This window comes from Danio rerio, chromosome 12 (genome assembly GCF_052040795.2).
Source record: "Danio rerio strain M-AB ecotype USA chromosome 12, GRCz13ab, whole genome shotgun sequence".
NCBI lineage: Eukaryota > Metazoa > Chordata > Actinopteri > Cypriniformes > Danionidae > Danio > Danio rerio.
This window is the reverse complement of record NC_141032.1, coordinates 20,190,843-20,212,500: the sequence shown is the minus strand read 5'-3', so window position 1 is coordinate 20,212,500 and position 21,658 is coordinate 20,190,843. Positions and strand designations below refer to the sequence as shown.

The 21,658-nt window shown below is 33.5% G+C and overlaps 1 protein-coding gene and 1 long non-coding RNA gene across 7 annotated transcripts in view; one reads left to right on the top strand and one right to left on the bottom strand.

The window, feature by feature from the left end:
- Positions 1-13,371, bottom strand: part of trrap (transformation/transcription domain-associated protein) — a 185,959-nt gene extending 172,588 nt beyond the window's left edge. For 4 of the 6 annotated variants that reach the window (XM_087275128.1, XM_087275130.1, XM_087275129.1 and 1 more), the window contains exons 1-2: positions 13,330-13,371; positions 7,374-7,555 (exon numbers count right to left, since the gene is read on the bottom strand). In XM_087275128.1, the coding sequence (XP_087131254.1) occupies positions 7,374-7,473 (100 nt within the window). In that variant the 5' untranslated portion in view covers positions 7,474-7,555; positions 13,330-13,371. 6 annotated transcript variants of the gene reach the window in all.
- On the top strand, positions 3,173-4,695 carry LOC147841364 (uncharacterized). The gene is made up of 3 exons (XR_015503627.2): positions 3,173-3,235; positions 3,815-4,003; positions 4,199-4,695. It is a non-coding gene; the product is annotated as an uncharacterized LOC147841364 (long non-coding RNA).
- Positions 13,372-21,658: the final 8,287 nt, after the last annotated feature.

Below are 21,658 nucleotides of genomic sequence, written 5' to 3'. Positions count from 1 at the left end.
AATTGACACATCATTTCAACATGCTGCTATTTAGCCTACTACTAAATGCCTATTTCACTTTATTTTTTAGTAAATAGATAGAATAATAAGTCATTTACATTATAGCCTAATAATGTTTACATTTTGTAGTTGTCCATAGCAACCCCAAAAACGTACCTGCTTGCCTTGCACATCTAATTAATGGGCACAGTTTTTCGACTATTTATTTATTTATTTATTTTTTATTTTTTGCTGTGAATGTTATTGAGCTTGTAGAAATCGGAAACAACACCAGTTCTGCGACACAGATGAACCTTTATTGATATCTCTATCAGACAATACCTATTTTATATGCCAAAAGAAACAACAGGCAGTAAAAAATATTAACATAAATATCTTAATGTAGGCATAGGCTATAGTCGCATGCTTTGGCAAACAGTTGAAAAAAGTTTTAATAAAAAAGTCATATCATGCCTAAGCCTTGTAGGCTCAGTCACCCCCACAATTAGAAATTAAATTAGAAAAACAGATATGCCATCCCTCTTTAAACGAACATAAAGTCTGACCAGGCTAAAGTGCATGTATGACAAGTGCCCCAATAACCCATGGAGGATTATCCCCATTCCCCTCAAACTTGAAGCATAACGAAATACTATGCCATTAAAGTTGCGACAAAGAAATTCTGGCAAAATAGCCTCGGAACGTAAAAGCGAGGCCAACATGTCTAGAATAGAATAGGCTAAACCAATATGAACGTAAAATTATCAGCTGACCGAACTCAAAAGTTTATATTGAACATATGTGTAGCCTAAATAACATAGGCTAATTGGTTTAATATGCCTGACTTTAGGTCTAGTTTGATTTTTTCTTGGCACAATGCAGGAATAAAATAGCATCTACAGTGTCAGGATTCAGACGGGAGCGCCTGCATAGCCACTATAATGCGCCCTGCTGCACTGAAGGAGCGCTCGCTCGCAGCACTTGTTCCTGAAATGCATTGAATTCTCTTGGAAAGGTGCTGTGGGAATTACTGGCCTTATTTCTCCCAAAAGGAAAGTAGATTTTCCTCTGCTGATCCGTCTATACGGAAGTTTGTAGGAATACTTTTGTACTTCATCCAGAATTAGTGTATCCGATTCCTCCTCCCATTCTGTGAAGTCAGTCCTAGGCTTTTTTGTTGGTGCGCCAGCTATGAATATAAAAACAGTACAACCGCCCACCACCCGCCCGAATTTAATTAAAATATCATTTTTTCGTAACCTCATCCGCCCGATCCGCGGTTTATCCGCGGAGTCCGCGGCTATAACCGCCAACCGCGCATCTCTAATACATACATATATATATATATACATATACATACATATACATATATATATATATATATATATATATATATATATACATATATATACACATATATATATATATATACATATACATATATATATATATATATATATATATATATATATATATATATATATATATATATATATATATATATATATATATATATATATATATATATATATATATATATATATATATATATATATATGTATATATATATATATATATATATATATATATATATATATATATATATATATATATATATGTATATATATATATATATATATATATATACACATATACATACATATATATATATATACATATACATACATATACATATATATATATATATATATATATATATATATACATACATATATATATATATATACATACATATACATATATATATATATATATACATACATATACATATATATATATATATATATATATATATATATATATATATATATATATACATACATATACATATATATATATATATATATATATATATATATATATATATATGTATATGTATGTATATATATATATATATATATATATATATATATATATATGTATGTATATATATACACTGTAAAAACGCCAACTTTCAAAAAGTCCTCTGAACAAAGATTAATAAGTTAACTGAATTTAAATATTTTCATTTGAAATGCTGACAAATAATAGTTAGTTTGTTCAACAAATATGGTGCTTCAATGTAAAAAACTTAAAATATTTCGTTGAACTAATACAAAATTCATAAGTTTTGCATTGATGCGTGCCCTTCTTGTTGGCGCATGCGCCTTATAAGCTTCTGGCGCATGCGCAATTTACTTCCATAGCTCACTGCAGGGGGTACATGTCTCGTGCGCGCGACAAAACGAACCATCTTTCTTTCTGCGGAGCTACGTGTCAATCGTTTTCATAATCGATTGTATATAATTGTATACATGTTTTTTGTGCGATGTGCTACCCATCTGACTGCCCGATCTATTTTACCAGTGTATTAATGATGTGAGAGACCGTGATAGAGCGGTTAAGAGCAGGCCAACGACGTTTCTGTTAAATCATATTAGTGATGGTGAAATGAAGCTTTCTAAACCAGTGAAGCACTCGACTCAATTGTATCGGAAAAAGGTTTGTTACTCGAAGCTTTCTAAATCAGAGCTCGATGAGGACCTCTTCTGGTGAAAGTGTGGGAAAGCACTGTGTTGCCATAATGTCAAATGTTCACAACTGACCAACTCATTCATGTAGTAATACAAAAACAGCAATATAAACAAATTACTCAATTACTGTAGTTTTTACCCAAGATATATTACATTACACAACTGATGATTGTAGTAAAATCCAAGGTATTCAAAAGTTTATCATAATACAATTAGTCCCGCTCCAAGCAGGGATCGAACCAGCGATTTCTGATTGGGAGGCGAGTGCTCTAGGAGGACGCTATATGAATGATGCTTCAGAGTTGCATTCACCAGATGCTCTCTGTCAACTACATATATACTACAACTCTATATACTACGATATGCGGTGGTTTTCTTTAAAGATAGTCATAAAAAAATACGCTAATACACTTTAGTATTGTTCAAAACCTTTTTACTAAAAAATACTATTGTAGTTTAGTTTAATTACTGGTGTTTGAGACTGGTGCAGTGCTTTGAAACAAATGTATGTAATAGACGCCAATTCTCTAGCTATACACTTTACTATCAAAATTCGAAGCAGTCAAGTGGGTAAAGGCGAAAATGAAGCTTCGGACGTCACTGATCACGTGATGATGGCAAAACGAATCAAGCTCCGGTACACTGCTTCACTGCGAGATGTATCGTTTTTTTGATACATGCTTCGAAGCCTCGGCGCACAACATCACATCACTAAATCATAGGTATGTATGTCTTTTTTGTTGTCATCTAACGTTATATTATTTGATATGTTGGCTTTGATGTGCGCGTGTATCCTAATACGGAACTATTTGTTATAATTTAGCCGTGAGTTACTTGTTTCGTGCACTTGGTTTTGGCTATTTACATCAATAAAAGTTTTGAGTGAATGTATTTGAAACAAATAGCGATTTCAATCGAGTCATTTGCTTTAATAACTCACGATTAATATAATGAGTATCATATAACATACCAGATCAGGTATCCAAGTCAAATTTCCTTGCTAAAACGAATATAACATTATGTCCTGTTTATCTAGATTGCTGTCAGCATTGCGCACATCATAACCTTTTTTCCCTTCGAACCAGAGCCAGTGGAACAAACGGTGACGTGTTTAACTGTGTAATTTGTGTGAAAATCGTGTGATTTTCATGTAATTCATTGCTTGATTTGCTTGTATATTAGTTAGCTCGACTAAATATCTATCATATTCAGACCAACTTGCTTTAACAGTCAGCTAGCTTTTATTTACATAAAAAATATAAAGGGCTAAATATATATTTTTCTTTCTTTTTGCTCAAAAGGACTGAAATATTGACAATGACATAATTCAATGCAAGATTTCCTTGAGGAGGTGAGACTTGCTATCATCAGTGAAATTTGACGGTCATTCACCAGCAGATGCAAGAAACCTTTTCTCTTTGCCCAAAAGAAGTTGTTGAGATTTAGCCAGGAAGAAATTAGAGAGAGATAACCTGGACTTTAAGGAAGAGGTAAGTCACTATATTGCAATTGCTTTGGTTTCATTCAAAGTAGTAATGATAATGCTAAAAATAACAAACAACATTATTATTATAGGTAATTCAAAATACATCTGTATTCAGCATTTGAACATTTAAATATTTACATTTACATATATATATATTATGTGTAAATATTAATATGTATGTTTTTTTTGTATATTGTAGATCTGCAAAGAGTTTTCTCAGATCTGTAATGTAGATCTCCTGAGACAGTTAATCGAGTGACTTGATAAATATACAGCACCTCTCCTGAAACTCTACAGAAAAGAAGGGATTCAATGGGTCCAGAGATGGATACAACTTTAAACAAGATGGATGAGCAGGTACTCATTAAGATTTTTTTTTTCTTATACACCCGTCTGATGTTTTTAACATGTGCAACATATTTTGTCCTGTCAAACACAAAAGCATGAATTTCATGCTCAGGTAATACAGTCTAATAAAACGTAATTGCAACAATTTAATTGTCCAGCCCTTTTGCATTAATTTTAATTGTGTCAAGTTGTGTTTTGATTGTGAGATGGAAGTAAGATAAATAACAGATGTTTCACTTGTTTTGAGTGACCATTTCAAATGAATACATTCAAAGAGGAAAATAGAAAATAATAGCTGTAGTTTTTAACTCAAAGTAATTGTCACATGAAACTAAACATTTTTCTAAATTTGCCAACACAACTATTATCAAATTCCATTGTATGGAAACCACAAAATTCTTTTTTAAAAATAAAGCCATGTGTTTTTTCAACAGCATGAATAAAATACTATGCTCATTTAAATTTACTAAGTACATTTTTACTTACAAAACAATAAGATTGTAAAACACCCTTTGTAATTGACTTTCCTTTAGGTCACTCATATTGTCACCGATCGAGAAAGAGCAGCTCTTGAGGGATTGCCAATTTTTCTTCGTAAAAATTCTGCTTGCTTTCTCAAGATATGTCTGGTAAGTTACCCATTTTCATACCCTATTCTACATTTATTAGTCTGCTTGGTAACACTTATAATAGCTGCACGCTATAAATAATTTATTTAGTATTAGCGAATAGTTAATTTATTTTCTGTTAAGCATAACTCTACATGAAGTGCTCAATGATTGTATTTTTTTTAACTTTAATGATTCATTTGTATTACTAATTTAAGTATTGCATTATTTACAAACCAGTTATTTAAGAATACTTGGTGTTTTTAAGATCATTCAGAATGCTTAAGTACACGATTAATAAACTATTCAAATTAACATTTAAATATCCTAATATTAAGGTATGTAATAATAGTTACTTTGTATGTTAGTATATGCTTTATGAGCTTAACTTCATCCAGTTGTGACCTAATCTAAAGTGAGGACTATTTATGCTTTATAAATCCCTTATGAATGACAATTAAAGGCTCAGTTATATTCTAAACAGGACAATAAACAACTTTCACAATTGAAACTGTATCAAATAAAAGTAAATCTTTGCAATTTTATGTGAAATAAAAGTTTAAAAAATTGCTAAATATTAAAAAGTTGTCAATATATTGTTCAATTATTATATATTATAGACTATTCAAAGTGTTACTGTTTGTATGTACGAAAGTATTACATGTTTTTATTTTCTTTGCATAATAGTAATAACATTAATAAGTAGTAATTAATATTACACATCAATTAATTTTCCCATTACTTAATCTCCTATAAGGACACGGACCCTGAAGACCACAGCACCAGAGATTAAAGGATTGGAATCTTCACTGTGGTGGAAGATGATAATGGCACTTCTGCATCCCTGCAATATGTGATGAACCTAAAATCTTGGAGGAGGCCATAGTACTTCAGGATATCACACATCTGCCTGCAGCCTTCGCTTACTTGTTCAGCCTCTTGTATAGACTGAATATGGAACACCCAAAAGAACTCAAATATACTTTTTAAGTGATTCAGCATGTTTTATGGAGGTTGGTGGCACATGATCTGTGAGAGTTCAGTTCATTCATTCATTCATTTTCTTTTCGGCTTAGTCCCTTTATTAATCTGGGGTCGCCACAGCGCAATGAACTTGTTTTACGCAGCGGATGCCCTTCCGGCTGCAACCCATCTCTGGAAAACATCCATACACACTCATTCACACATACACTATGGACAATTTTAGCCTACCCAATTCACCTGTGCCACACGTCTTTGGACTGTGGGGGAAACCGGAGAACCCAAAGGAAACCCACGTGAACGCAGGGAGAACATTCAAACTCCACAAAGTAACGGCAACTGACCCAGCTGAGACTCTGACCAGCGACCTTGGTGGGAGGCGAAAGCACTTCCTACTGTGCCACTGTTTGAATGTTTTGAGGTCTGTTTTTGGACTTGATGTACTTTGTTGACAAAAGTGCAGTACACTTTAAAGACTGTTTGAATGGAGTGGCTTTTAGGGTTTACTCTGATTAGATGATTGTATATTCACCTGGTTTGAGTGTTTGGACACACTAATAGCTTGGTTTTAGTAAGGTTGCCAGTTATTTTATGTTGAGGCAGTGTACAATCTTTTCAAATCTGGAAACATTCAGTACTAGTTGTGTACAAACTAGCCCAATGCTGAACACGGCTAATGTCAAATGCTGATTTTGTATGCAAATGTTTTGGATTGTGATTTGAACACAGTTAAAAATAAAAAAATGGAAATTGACTATTCTTGTGTATTTAATTTGATTCCTAAAAATTAATAGTAAATGCATAATGAATCAGTTTGTTTTATTTTGTTCAGTAAACTAAAAAAATCTTGTTGGGTAAACATGATCATTTTTGTTCAGTAAACAAAAGATCTTGTTGAATAAACGTGAAAATTTTTGTTCAGCAAACAAAAGATCTTGTTGAGTAAACATGATAATATTTGTTCAGCAAACAAAAATATGTTGTTGGTTAAACAAGGAATTCAACAAAATATTTTAAGTCGACTTAGTTAACTCAAAAAGCTGTGTGTGATAGGTTGCCTTATTATTTTAAGTTTATTCAACTTTTTTTTTTTACAGTGTATATATATATATATATATATATATATATATATATATATATATATATATATATATATATATATATATATATATATATGTATGTATGTATGTATGTATGTATGTATGTATATATATATATATATATATATATATATATATATATATATATATATATATATATATATATATATATATATATATATATATATATATATATTGATTGATTGAACTTACCATATCATTATAAAAATATCATTTTCAGGATATGAGATTTTGTCACATCAACCAGATGAAAGCAGACAACAATTCTATCCAAATATTGAAGCTGGAAAAGATTTATTTAACAGAATTGACTCACGTGTGTTGTTGTCAGTGAGTGCCGCCACAAACTGCAGGTATTTCTTCATGAGAGTGGTCTGGTCCACCACGGTGGGGCTCGGGGTGGGCACAAAAGACATGGTGGCGGCCGGGACCGACAGGATTCCGCTGGAAATGGGCAGACTAAATGTCTGCGCTCGTCTCAGTAAAAGAACATGTCACCTTTAGGAGGGTAAATACAAGAGAATGTAAATCAATATTACTCTACATCCATACACAGACAAGAGCAGTGATGATCCTATTGTGCTGTCTTTGTGTTCAACCAATGCCGTGGTTTGTTTGCTTGTTTGTATTTAACGTCATTAAAGCTTCAAAGGCTATTTTAATGATGAGAAAAAGTATACTAAAGATAACAATTATATTAAGCTTTTACAATTTATTTTTCCAAAGCTGCGGTACTCAAATGTTTCCATTTTCACATATCAAGCTATTTATAAGGAACCAAACGCAAAAAAATTCATAGCAGTTCTGTGAATAATTAGTTACAGTGTTTATTTTTTTCCCCCAATTTCTGTTTAATGGAGAGCAGATTTTTTTCAACACATTTCTTCACATAATAGTTTTAATAACTAATCTCTAATAACTAATTTACTTTATCTTTGCCATGATGATAGTAAATAATATTTTACTTGATATTTTTCAAGACACTTCTAAACAGCTTAAAGTGACATTTAAAGGATTGACTAGGTTAATTAGGCAGGTTAGGTTAATTAGGCAAGTTATTGTATAACGATGGTTTGTTCTGTAAACTATCAAAAACAAATACAGCCTAAAGGGGTGAATAATTTTGACCTTAAAATGGTTTCTAAAAAATTCAAACTGCCTTTATTCTAGCTAAAATAAAACAAATAAGACTTTCTCCAGAAGAAAAAATTTAAGCAGACATACTGTAAAAATTTCCTTGCTCTGTTGTGCCGTGTTCACACCAGGCGCAGAACACACAAATAATTCGCGCTATTCGTGCATAAATGGATCCGTGAATATTTGAGTTTACTCGCTTCATTCGTGCGTCAAAATCCACTTCAGAACAGACACAGATTCGTGTGATGGGCAGGGCTTCTGTCTGCCCGGTGACTGTAGCTTCATTGCTAAATGACTAACGTGGATTTTATTGAGAAGATAACTGTGTTTATGTGCTTTTTGAAGGCTGAAAAACAGCGTTGATACGTTTGGATCACTGTTTGAGTCCACTAGATCCTTTCAGAGGTGCATTTTTGAATGATGTAAAATCATTCGCGCTTGATGCTTCTTCTGCATCTGGTGTGAACAGCATAAAACATAATTTGGAAAATATTTAAAAAATAAAAATAAAAAAAAAATCAAAGGGGGACTAATAGTTCTGACTTCAACTGTATATGTCCCACTATTTAACTCCCTCTATTTAACTATTTACTTTTTAATAGTAAAAACACTATTAGGACACATTTATTTTACTAACAAATGAAAATTGGTTGTTTTTGTGTTTGTTTAGAGCAAATTCGTTCTTCCAGATTAAAAACAAAATTTAGAAGCAACGCCACGGCGATGAGATCATTGTGTAAATTCCAGTGTAGAGATTGGATGTCTGTAACCGGGTCAGTACAGAGTGACATTGTTGAGTTTTCAGCACATATGTTCATTAATTATGAGGAAGACTTGGTTTAAACCAATCAGCGGGCTCTATTGTGAATGAAATGCAACTCCATTAGTATGCATGTTATAGCTTCGAAGACTTATTTTAACTGTTACAATGTTCAGAGAGATTCCACATTGTGCTGTCAACCGTAAATCAAACAAGTAGAAAAAGAAGAATTGTTTGGTGACATGGGTTGTCAGTGTTGCAATTACGAAGTGTTGCAAAATGAAGGTTTTTTCTTTATTTTCCAGCTATGAGAGCACAGCTGGACTCGCGTGTGGATTACAGTGCTCTGCTAACATGCAACAAAAATGTGTTTGTTAGGAAAAATTTTTAACCGACAGCTTTTCGAACCTGCAAATGGTGAAATTCGGATTTGCCACTCGTCTTCTTTTAAAAGCAGATGTGTTTGCAGTTCATGTTGATTGTCTTTTCTTTTCACTATACTGTCTTCTGTAGAATTGCTTTATATTTTCCAGTTTAAAACTGAAATACCTTGACTACAATCCAGTAATTGTACTAGTTTAATCTTATGTACATATGTATTTTTAAGTTATGTACATATGGATTTATATGTGCAGATGCATAGACAAACGTGAAAATGTGCTTTTCAAGCATCAAAGTCATAAAGGTGTAATACAGATGTAATATTTTTCCCAACAAGCATATAAGATTGAGCTCTCAATTTATTTTTTGAGCAAAGAATAATGGCTATAACACGTTTGTTTACTATGATTTAAAAACGGTTTATATACCCAAAACCTTTCAGGCACTTTAAAAATGCAAATTATTTAAAATATAACAAAAATCACAGTGGAGCAAAAATATGTTTAGCCCATTTGTCAGAATGTTTTTAAACATTTAAACTATAATGCAATTTAGTACAATTGCTATTAGGTATGCATGATATTAGAAAAATCTAACATTGCTATATATTTTTTTATTTTGCGATATGACTTGGAAAGAATTTATAATGTTATATTTATTAAGCTAATTTTGCAGTGGGAATGCATCTACATAAAATCTAATAAACAATCTATAAATTGTTTAGCGTCCCCTAAAAGATTTTTGTTGTTGTCTGTGCTATTTGCATTAAATTTCTGTATTTGCATGTGCTGTGAGGATTTTCAAGCACACGTTTAGTCAATGACTAATGAATTAATGTTTAAACTTTTTGGGGTCCCCCGTAGGGATGGGTATCATTAACGTTTTAACGATATTACTATTTTTATAGATACCACTTATCGGTTCGGTACTTTAACGCTCATCTTATCTGTACTTTTTGTAGTGGTTATCTTTTTCATAAAAAAATTTTAACAGAATTAACAACACTTTATTTTATTATTATGTGTTTAATGTCAAATAAAGCAAAACCAATAACTGTGAAACAAATAAATACAAATTTTCCTGTGAAAGAATGTCCAATGGTTTAAAGAAAAATCACTCTCAGTTTTTAACCTGTTTTCTTCTGGCAAAAATCAACATCTTTGCTGATTTCTGGAAGAAGTCAGGATCTTTCTTGGTTTCTTGTCCTCCCTGCAGTTGAAAAATACCCTCTTCTAGTTGCAAAATGCAGTTAAATAATCAGATAATGTTTATGTGGCGCAGTAGGTAGTGCTGTCGCCTCACAGCAAGAAGGTCGCTGGTTCGAGCCTCGGCTGGGCCAGTTGGCTTTTCTGTGTGGAGTTTGCATGTTTTCCCTGCATTCCCTTGGGTTTCCTCCGGGTGCTCCGGTTTCCCCCACAGTCCAAAGACATGCAGTACAGGTGAATTGGGTTGGCTAAATTGACCGTAGTGCATGTATGTTTGTGGATGTTTTCCAGAGATGGGTTGAGGCTGGAAGGGAATCCGCTGCGTAAAACCTGCTGGATAAGTTGGCGGTTTATTCTGCTGTGGCTACCCCGAATTAATAAAGGGCCTAAGCCAACAAGAAAATGAATGAATGAATGAATTTGTAAATACAGCTGATGTAAAATAATTTTTAATGTTTAAGACTTATTTAGATACTGCAGAAAAAAATACTGTTTTTGTTGTAACCGAATGCGTGTTTATTTTACTATTAATATTATACTAATTTAGAGGGACCTTATGTGATTGACTGCTAGCATAACAATGTGGATGATGTACCTTTACCTTGTCAGTCGAAAACTTTTTATTTGCCTTTCTGCAGTTAATGCACTTTTGAAAGATACTTTGCTAATACAAGATAACAACTTGCTGCGGTTGTTGCAACGGGCATTGTCGCTGTCCACTCTGGAAATACAACCCGTTCTCTCTGCCAGTCTGCAAGCTTACTAGCTGTTTGTGCGTACAAGTCTGTTTTTGAGCTATGTGTGTGCGCTCGCCATTGTAATATTGGGCGATAACATGAGCATTTCTCATGTGGGATTGCCAACTGTGCAGATGAATATCACAAATTAGAAAAGGTTGGTCAGTTATTATGCTATAAGTAATGTTTATTCAGCATCAATTCTCCAGTACCGATAGCAGAACCGTTAACATCAGAGCTTATTGATACTTCAGTCTTTTATAATTTAGCACCGATACCCATCCCTAGTACTCCGACACATTTTCGTTGTGGTCTGTGCTATTTGCAGCACATTTCTGTATTTGTATGCGTTGCATTTTCAATTTTTCATGTACATGTTAAGTCAAAGATTGAAGAATTAGTGTTTGCTATTTGTATCTCCATAAAATCTAATAAATACTTTATAAACTTTCTGGGGTTCCCCGACACATTTTCATTGTGCTACTTGCAGGGCATTTCTGTATTTGCATTTGTTGTGAGTATTTTCATGCATAACAATCATGAAAAAGATACACTTGAAATAATGTGTTTCATAGTCCCCCCCCCCACGGGTATAACAGTATTCAGCTACAGTAACTGAATGATAAAAATAAAAAGTAATTCAATTAAATTAATCATATTTAAGGTCACAAATGGTACAATTTCATATACCTGAATGCTTTTAAAATCATTATACAATAACAGGCATCAAAAACACATGCAAATGTTAAATTAAAATACAAACTCATCATTGCATATCCCGCAATGTGACTATCGCAAAGTATCACAATACGATATCGATGCTGAAATGATATATTGTGCAGCACTAATTGCTATTGGTTTCACACACTCACATTCTCACACACACACACACACACACACACACACACACACACACACACACACACACAATGTATGGAAACACTTTACTTGCTTTAAATAATGTAAAAACATGCAAGCCGTGATAAGCTTATTTTTAGACTAGATTAGTTTAGGTAAGCTTGTTTTAATTTACTGTTTACAATCCATCCACCTATCTATCTATCTGTCTATTTATCTATCTATCTATATAATAATGTGTGTAAATAAGACATAAAAACACATACAAGTTAAACGTATTAAGAGTTGTTTACGCTAAATAATAACAGCATATAACCATAAATAGGGTTGCTATTAGATATTGCTGGAATTAATGCACCATAACTGAAGAATTTCTGAAGAAATCCTGTTTTAATTATTAAGCTAAGCAGAGTTTACAATTAGGCTCACTCACAAGTTTATGAGTGTTCATCTACAATCACTTTATTCATACAATAATATGTAATCAGTGGCCTAAAGGGTGGCTGTTTTTAATTTTTTCTTGTATTTAAACGTCAAAATGTCAAAGTTGCTTCCAGCACCTTGCAGGACCCCCGTGTTGCGGCTGCCTTGAAGCGCTATTTTTTTTTACATAAATAAACGTTTCCTGTCTTAGCATGCACCCCAACTCTCACATACAAACAATGGGATGATAACAAATAAACAATCAAACATCTCATTAGGCTAACTGATTCAGAAACTACTGCATAAAACACTTTAAAAGTTGCCCTTTCGTGTAGGGAAGCGGTGGGCGCGCCAAACTGCAACAACACGCCTACTGCGGTCACGCTCACTGACAAGATGCGCTCGAGCCAAAGTGCTGTATTAAAACCCAAATAAAGCCCTCAATCATACAGCAACTACGGACACAGACATATTTAAGCGTCAAGAAAGGAACTTTCTAGTGATCACAAAAGCGCATATTAAAAACTGAAAACCATCAGGCCATTCACATAAGAAAGAGCCCACTATGGGCTAACCGATTAGCCGGCTGCTAGTACCCACCACACCGATTCTGTGATATTGTTCACAGGCTAAATTCCAAATATTCCTCTTTTAACTTATTGGTGCACATATCTGAGCAATGTGTCTTCGCATAAATGCTAACGATGTATTTCTGCATGCATTATGCAATAAAAAATACAAGATTATTCCAAAAACCCAGCACCAACTTACCAGCAAGGGGACCGGAAGAAGTTGTAAATGAACTTCCGCTACATCGAATGAAATTTACTGGAAGGGTTTAAATCAATCCGCCGTTGTTTCGTCTGCTAATGGTGTGAATTATAATAATTTGCAAACAACAACATACTGTTTGTATGTCTTTGTAGTAATCTTCCACAAGTAGAACTGGCTGTTTTATGTGTGTCCTAAGCTGTGATTTTCATATTTAGACAGATATATAGTCCAAAGCGGACGGATATTGAATAGAGAGCAGGCGTGCGAAGACCATCGAAAACGATGGTCTTTCAGTTTTCCTTTAAAACGATATATGTAAAACGTCTAAGTTAACTTAAAATCACACATTTGTATAACATAACATTTTAGTAACAGTTCCGGTGCAAATCAAAAATATAAAATTAATTGTTTATATTATTCATCGATACAAGTTCAGTTGGTTTTACAGGTAACTGTACTAATGATGGAAATTATGGACTACACGTATGAACCACTTGTGTGCTGCTTTTTAACGGATCCATGATCCTTTTTAACGGAGCCAGGACGCTGAGTGAATGTTTCTAACGTTTCTACTAGTGTGCAGATTCATGTATGACCACTAGGGGAAGCTGTATTAAAGGTGCACAAAAGTTAAATCCTCACTGATAAGCTGGATGATCTTCTTGAAACTCATTTTTCAAAAACAGACTACTGGAAAATGTAACTTCAAACCTTCATCACAGAGAAAAGTACATCTAAAACAAAAAATGCATTACTTTTAGTGCTATATTCACTAAACCATATTCACTATAGTTTTTTCATAGTGGCTGGCACGGTAGCTCAGCTAGCACTATAATGTTGGCACATCAAAAAGTTTGCTGACTGGGCCAGTTGGCATTTCTGTGAGGAGTTTGCATGTTCTCCTTGTGTTCACGTAGGTTTCCTTTGTGTGGTCTGATTTCCCCCAAAGACATATGTGCTATAATGAATTGGATGGACTAAACTGGCCATAGTGTGTGCCTGTCAATGTAAGAAGGTATGGGTGTTTCCCAGTACTGGGTTGTGGCTGGATGGGCATCCGCTGCATAAAACATATGCTGGAATAGTTCAATTCAATTCATATTTAATTGTATATCACTTTTACAATGTAGATTGTGTCAAAGCAGCTTCACATATGCTGGAATAGTTGGCGGTTCATTCCACTGTGGTGACCCCTGATAAATAAGAAACTATAGCCAAAGGAAAATGAATGACATATTTTTTCATGAAAGTTGCACTTGCATTTTTGTCTTTCCTATAGGCCTACAAATAATGACATTTGTTTGATATGATTAATTTGGTGGTTATTATATAAAATACTTAAGAAAGCAGCAGATCTCATGTAGAGAATCCACTCTAGATGTTGTAATCCATTTGCAAGCATTTGGTTTAAAAATTTAATTTAAGGTCATTTAAAAATAACTGAATGTTGGGTTTGTCCATTTTTGACCTAATGTTGGGTTATGACAACCCAAAATGTTTAGTTTGTTGATTTGAGATTCGAGGCATAATTTGAAATAATTCATGCAAAGTACACACACACGCGCTAAAATAATACACACACACACACACACACACACACACATATATATATATATATATATATATATATATATATATATATATATATATATATATTGACTATTGACAGCTGTCTATTTGCAGTCATATTAATTGAGTACAATCCCAGCAGTGGCAGCAGATGCAATTCTGGTGGAGCTTCAACAGCCCAGATGGTGAAAGGTTACATTATCATTTCAATGGCCCCTCTGTTGGGCTATACGAGCATAAAAGGAGGAACAGAATCCTGTCCCCTACTGAACCTGTGAAATGATTCATGTAACAGTCTCACATCAATTAATATAAATGATAAATCACACCTACAGATTAAAATATAAAAGTAATGCACAGTGAGCCTTCATTATTGTTGTTATTGTGGATAACTTATAACTCGGGCCAGACAAAATCTGCAGACATTTTTTGCAATTTCTGCGAAGAGTATTTTTAAAATCTGTGGATTTATGCAGAATAATTTTGGGAGTATCGTAATTAAAACTTAATGTATGAAATAAAAAATAATGTTTAATGTAATGTTTACAAAGCAAATCGAATTATTTGATAAACTAAGCATGTCTCTGCTAAAAGACAGAGCATATTACTTTACACACTGTATTGTAATTCAAATGAACATTTTCTTATTTGTCAACAATTTTACTGAAATTAATTTAAAAACTGAATAAATATAAATTTACACACATTTACACAATCAACAGACTCATGGATGGGCTTAAAATCTGCAGAAATCTGCACATGCAGATTCTGTGTGGGCCTACTCATAACAATAAATGGAACCTGTTACAAATGTAATGTCACCATGTGTCCAAATTACACAAAAACAAATCCATATATTTGTGGGTATTAAATATAATGTATGACTTATCTTTAAAAAGATATTGTTTCTTTTCATACACATTATAGAAAATAAACGTTTATAGGGGTTTAGTAGTCTATCTATTCATGAAAGTCATGAAAATAAACATTTTCTGTGTTTTACCATTATACCTTTTATGTATTTACCTGGACGGCACAGTAAAAGGTCAGTAAAAGGCATTTACAACAAGAAGGTCATTGGTTCGAGTCCTGCTTGGGTCAGTTGGTATTTTTGAGTTAGCATGTTCTCCCCGTGTTTGTGTGCTCTGTTTCCCCAAGTCCAAAGACATGCGGTATAGGTGAATTGGGTAAGCTAAATTGTTCATAGCGTATGTGTGAATGTGAGTGAATGGGTGTTTCCCAGTGATGGGTTGCAGTTGGAAGGGGATTCGCTGCTGGATAAGTTGATTGTTCATTCTGCTGCACTCTAAAAAATTAAAATCACCAATTATTCAGCACATAGCTACTTTTTTCTGTCATATATAGGCCTACTAAGAATTGTAAATAACTGTTGATCTACATAAAAATATGTCAACAATATTCGCTAAATGTTATGTCTACATGTTTAACAAAGTTTTCTAAACAAACATTTTTATGTTGAACAGGAATGCTGAAATTTAAATAATTTGTGCATGCGTGACGCAACAATCAAAAACTTGTTTATCTGTTGCTTGTAGGAGGGGTGACATTGTGGCGCAGTGGGCACAGTCGCCTCACAACAAGAAGGTTGCTGGTTCAAGCCCCAGCTGGAGCAGTTTTCATCCCTTTGATTGCGTGGGTTTTCTCTAGGTGCTCAGTTTCTCCTACAGTCCTAAGACATGTGGTACAGGTAAATTAGTCTTTGCTCGTGCTGGGTTGCAGCTGGCAGGGCATCTGCTGTGTGAAACATTTGCTGGATAAGTTGGCAGTTCATTCCGCTGTGGTGACCCCTGATGAATAAAGGGACTAAGCCAAATGCAAATGTTTGTCATTTGTAAGTAAAATTATTAAAAATACTATGAAATGCTAATAGTAATTACGTATTTTGCAAATTTGCACAAAATACAATACAATAATCAACATTGCATGAACAAACACAATTATATTCGCTGACCAAAATTTTGTTACTGAGAAGAACTAAAAAACAGTGTTGAGACAACTCAAAGTTCTCACTGCATCAAGTTGCCTTGTTTTGTTTTTGTTTTTTTACAGTGTTTGGCAACCCCTGATTAATAAAAAGACTAAGCAGAAAAGAAAATGAATTAATGAATATTTCTGACCTTATGGGAAAATCTCAGCAATTAAGGCGATAAAGCTTTGTTAAAACCTAATTGTATTTAAATGTTATCAAAATGTTCTTTCACAGACAAATTGCCAGTAACAGACATTTTTTATTTTATTTTTTAAGGGTTATAGGACATAGAGAGAGGGAAAGGATCAGCATGAAATAGGACCTCAAGACCTCGAGCACTGGAGTACCATGAGTTGATGCATTGACCAGTAAGCTACGTAGTTTTGGATTTTGTTTTCCTTTTCATAATAAAAAAAACCCTTCATTTAAACACTGCATGATGCGTTTATTTGTGTTATCTTTGATTAATTTTTCAATTTGTTTGGTGATCTAAAAGATGAGAAAGTCTGACAAACATGTAAAAACAAAATATTTTATGGGGAAAACACTTTTCACACCATATACATGGCAATGACATATCAGAGCCTGAAATTTCAAAGTTTTAAAATGAAAGTTTTTGAAAATGCCTAACCCACAAAAATACATATTTGTGAATATGGATATATCATTTATTCGTATTACATTTTCAGTATGGCTGTGTTCAATAGTATATACTTCATAGAGGAAAAAGACAGGCTGTGACAAAAATAATTTCTAAAGTAATTGTACATATATTCATCCACAAATTAAAAATATGTGACACCGGCCCACAAAATCAGAAGAAAAACCAACAATTGAGGTTTATACATCATAAGCAAGCTTTCCACTGATATTTGATTTGCTGTAATTGAACAATAGGCTATTTGGCATAAAAAAATCTGGAAACTTATTATTTAAGAAAATCTAAATACTAAAATAAAAAAAATAATATATACAGTTCTGAATCAGTGGTGTTACTTGGTCCTGAAGGGCTAGTTTCCTGAGAATTTAGTTCCAACCCTAATCAAAGTCACCTGACCAGCTAATCAAATCTAACTAGACATATAAGAAAACTTTCTGGCAGGTGTGTTGAAGCAAGTTGGAGCTAAACTCAGCAGGACACCAGTCCTCCAGGACCAAGTCTGGACATCCTTGTTCTAAATACTGAGAAAATCACCTATAGATATGACCATATTAAACAATTGCAAATAATTACTTAAAATCAAAATTAAATTTTAGGGATGAAAACGTCCACTTAATTAAACTGCTTTATATATATGCATCATATAAATGTATATCATATAAATGTGTATATATATATATATATATATATATATATATATATATATATATATATATATATATATATATATATATATATATAGTCCTGATCAAAACTAGTAAATTGTTTAGAAAACTATAGTGTTTTAACTCATTAATAGCCGAGTTCACAAATGATTTGGTGAATTAAACCATAACCACACAAAATGACATATTTTCAATATAAAAAGTAATTGTGGAATGGATTTTTAAAAACCTTTAATCACAGTCGTGTGAACGATAAGTAACAACACTGGCTTTGATCCATTGACAGATTTAAATTTTTTTTCTCCCTAATTTACTGTTGGTGACTGTTTTGTCCACTTGGCTTCCATTATTACCACATTTGATGCTGCATATACACAGTCTTTGTTTTTCTGTAGTCCATGTAGTTCTGAGAGCTGAGATGCTTATTTTGATTTTCACAGACACATCAAGAAAAGGGTTATATCTAAAGGGTGCCAACTGATGATCAACAGTAAAATTTACAATTTTTACCTCTACCCAACAGGGAAAACCACCAACAATCAAAAAAGATTACATGGGGACATTCATCTTGTCATAAATAAATGTGGTTATAGTCAATAGGGCAAAAACAGCCACTAACAGTAAAATAGGGGGGAAAATTAAAATTAATAAGAAACATCGCATCAATGTTCTATCGCATGTCAAAGACTTTGATAAAAGGTAAAAAAATCCAGTCTACAATTACTTTTTATATTGAAAATTTATAGTTTTTGTGTTTTTTTTTTCAACAAATCATAAAAGGTAAATTTGCCCAAAGTGTATTGTTGAGTTTTTTTTTTTTTAAACGCAAAGCATTTTCTTAAAGTAAAGTTTATTTATAAACTAATTTCTAGAGGATCACGTGCTTATGATTTACAACAGCTGGTCTCGCATTAGCTAATCATGATCCCCCAATCATATGATTTCATAATCAAAGTTTTCATTTCACAATTATCTTAGTCTAGAAGAAACCCCTCTTCTCCCCTTCTCCTTTTTTCTCATAGATTGGGTGGCACGGCGGCAGGGGCGGACTGGCCATCTGGCAATTCTGCCAAATGCCAGAAGGGCCGGACCATTTTTTTAAATGTGGGCCGGTCAGTTTTTTATTTTAATTTTTTATTTTATTATTATTTTTTATATGTATTGTTTTTACATGCAGGCAGCTTTTATCTCGTGCAACATGTGAATATTATGATGACATTGATGATGGTAATAATAGTAAATGTTAAGCATTTGGCCCAATCGGTGATAGTTTCGAGAGGGGCCGACTCAATCAAAGGTTATGCGGAGATAATCAAAATCTGGCAAGAATGTCAAACAAACAGTACGTATGGTAATGTGGGCTGGTGTGGCTATAGTGCCAGGGCTGAATTTTTGTCCCAGTCCGTCCCTGCACGGCGGCCCAGTGGTTAGCACTTTTAGCCCCATAGCAAGAACACTGCCTGCCCTGGTCCTCGCCGGGCCGGTGGGTGTTTCTTTGCGGAGTTTGTATGTTCTCCGATATCCTCCCACCATCCAAAGATATGCATACATGACTGATTAAGCAAAACAGGCACTTGGTCTAGTTCCCTTCCTTCTCAGAGTAGTTTACCATAGCCACTTCAGGCAGGGAGTTTTTGAGGTCTACCAAAGCTCAAGTTCCCCTCTCGCTCTGCGAACGGGAAGGAGCCCATGGGCTCGAGGATCTCTTGAGTTCAGGGCTCTCTCCCGAGACAGCATGCCAAACAAGCTTATGATAAATCATTAGCTAAGTGTGAAATCTTAAAATATGTGTCAAAATAAGATTTGTCATTAAAAATCATTCTGCTAACCGAAACATAGAAAAAGTTATGGCCAGATTAAGACACAAAATCACCCCAGAGTGGATGAAAGCATCTTTAGCAGTACATAAGGATTAATAGGTAATTATTTTTGGCATAAAAGAAAATATCCATCATTTTGACAGTGTATTTATGACTGTTTCCAAAAACCTTGTGCTGGTTTTGTGCTATGGCCCACATATGTACTTTTGGGAGGTAAATAAGACATTATTTTCATCAAAATAAACATTTTCTCAAAAGAGTACATGATTTTGGATGAAACCAAATCTGTACTGGAATTATGCGCATAGTGTGACATCATCACAACACGGTAAAATTTACTCAGTTCAGATAACACTTGGTCCCTCTCTAAGTTGAGCAAAATTTACTCAGCAGCAGAGTTAAAGTTAACGAGTCAATGATAGGGTTAATTAAGTGATGATTGAGGACTGATAATGAACACCTGCTGTTAATAAGCAGAAACAGGGAGGAGAAACACAAAACTACATCTACCTTCAGTCACAGCCGCAGATTAAACAAACTGAAATAAAACACATCAAATCTCTCAAAATCTCAGCAAAGGATCATTAAGTAACTCCACAAACAGCAGCTTTACTTATTAACAACCTGTTTGGGCTTATTTTTGCCACACTCTATAAAATTCCATATAGTGATAATATTAAGAATTAACTTTTTTACAACAACATTAAAAAAAAACACACTTTTTGTGTTTAAGCTGTCACTATTTAGGAGAACAGCTTTACTTGGACTCTGACTCGATTTCTACTGTTATTTTATTTTTGTTTGCCAAATAGTGTATTGTGGCAAATATTGTATAAAGAGAGCAGTTGTGCTCTAGATAATTGACTCTGTGGTGGTTTAGTCTCTGGTCAAATCAGTAAAATTGGTTTTGACTTATTAAGTTTAAATAATGTTGTATCACAAAAGGAGCACTGTATTAAGAAAGTGTAGCTCACCAATACCTTTATCAGATCACATTGAACATCTGAAAGACTCAGACATAAAGAATCAGCGTATGCTTCTCAACTATGTTGAGTTTTTTTTTTTTTTTTTTCTACAGTGCATGCTGGGAACTATGGATGAATGTCGTATGATTGTCTTAACATGCACTGTAGCCAAAAAAAAAATAATTCTCTAACCACTATTGAGATAGATACGCTGAATATTGATGTCTGTGTTTCTAAAGTGATTCAGATGCTCAATGTATTTTAATATAACACCACAGCTGAGATCCATTCTCTTGAAAAATTCTGAATTATGTTTCTTATATGATAAACCATCATCAAAATATAGTTTCTTGTACAGTTACTCTTTTTAAGAGTAAGAATCCACACAGGATCAATCAACTTAATCTCATGTGCTCTCTTCTACTTGTCATTGCAACTAAAGAAAATTAACATTAGAAATCGAGTCCAAGTAAATCAACCACTTTTCTCCATGATGGTGACATCAGGCGAAAAAAAACAAACATGTTTTTTTTTTTTTTTTGTAATATGTAAATAACTAAAACGGTTAATTCTCAATAAATCTTATATATAGTTTTGTGAACATCTGACAGAAATAAAGTAAATCAGGTAACCAATGAGCGAAGCTGCTGCTGCTT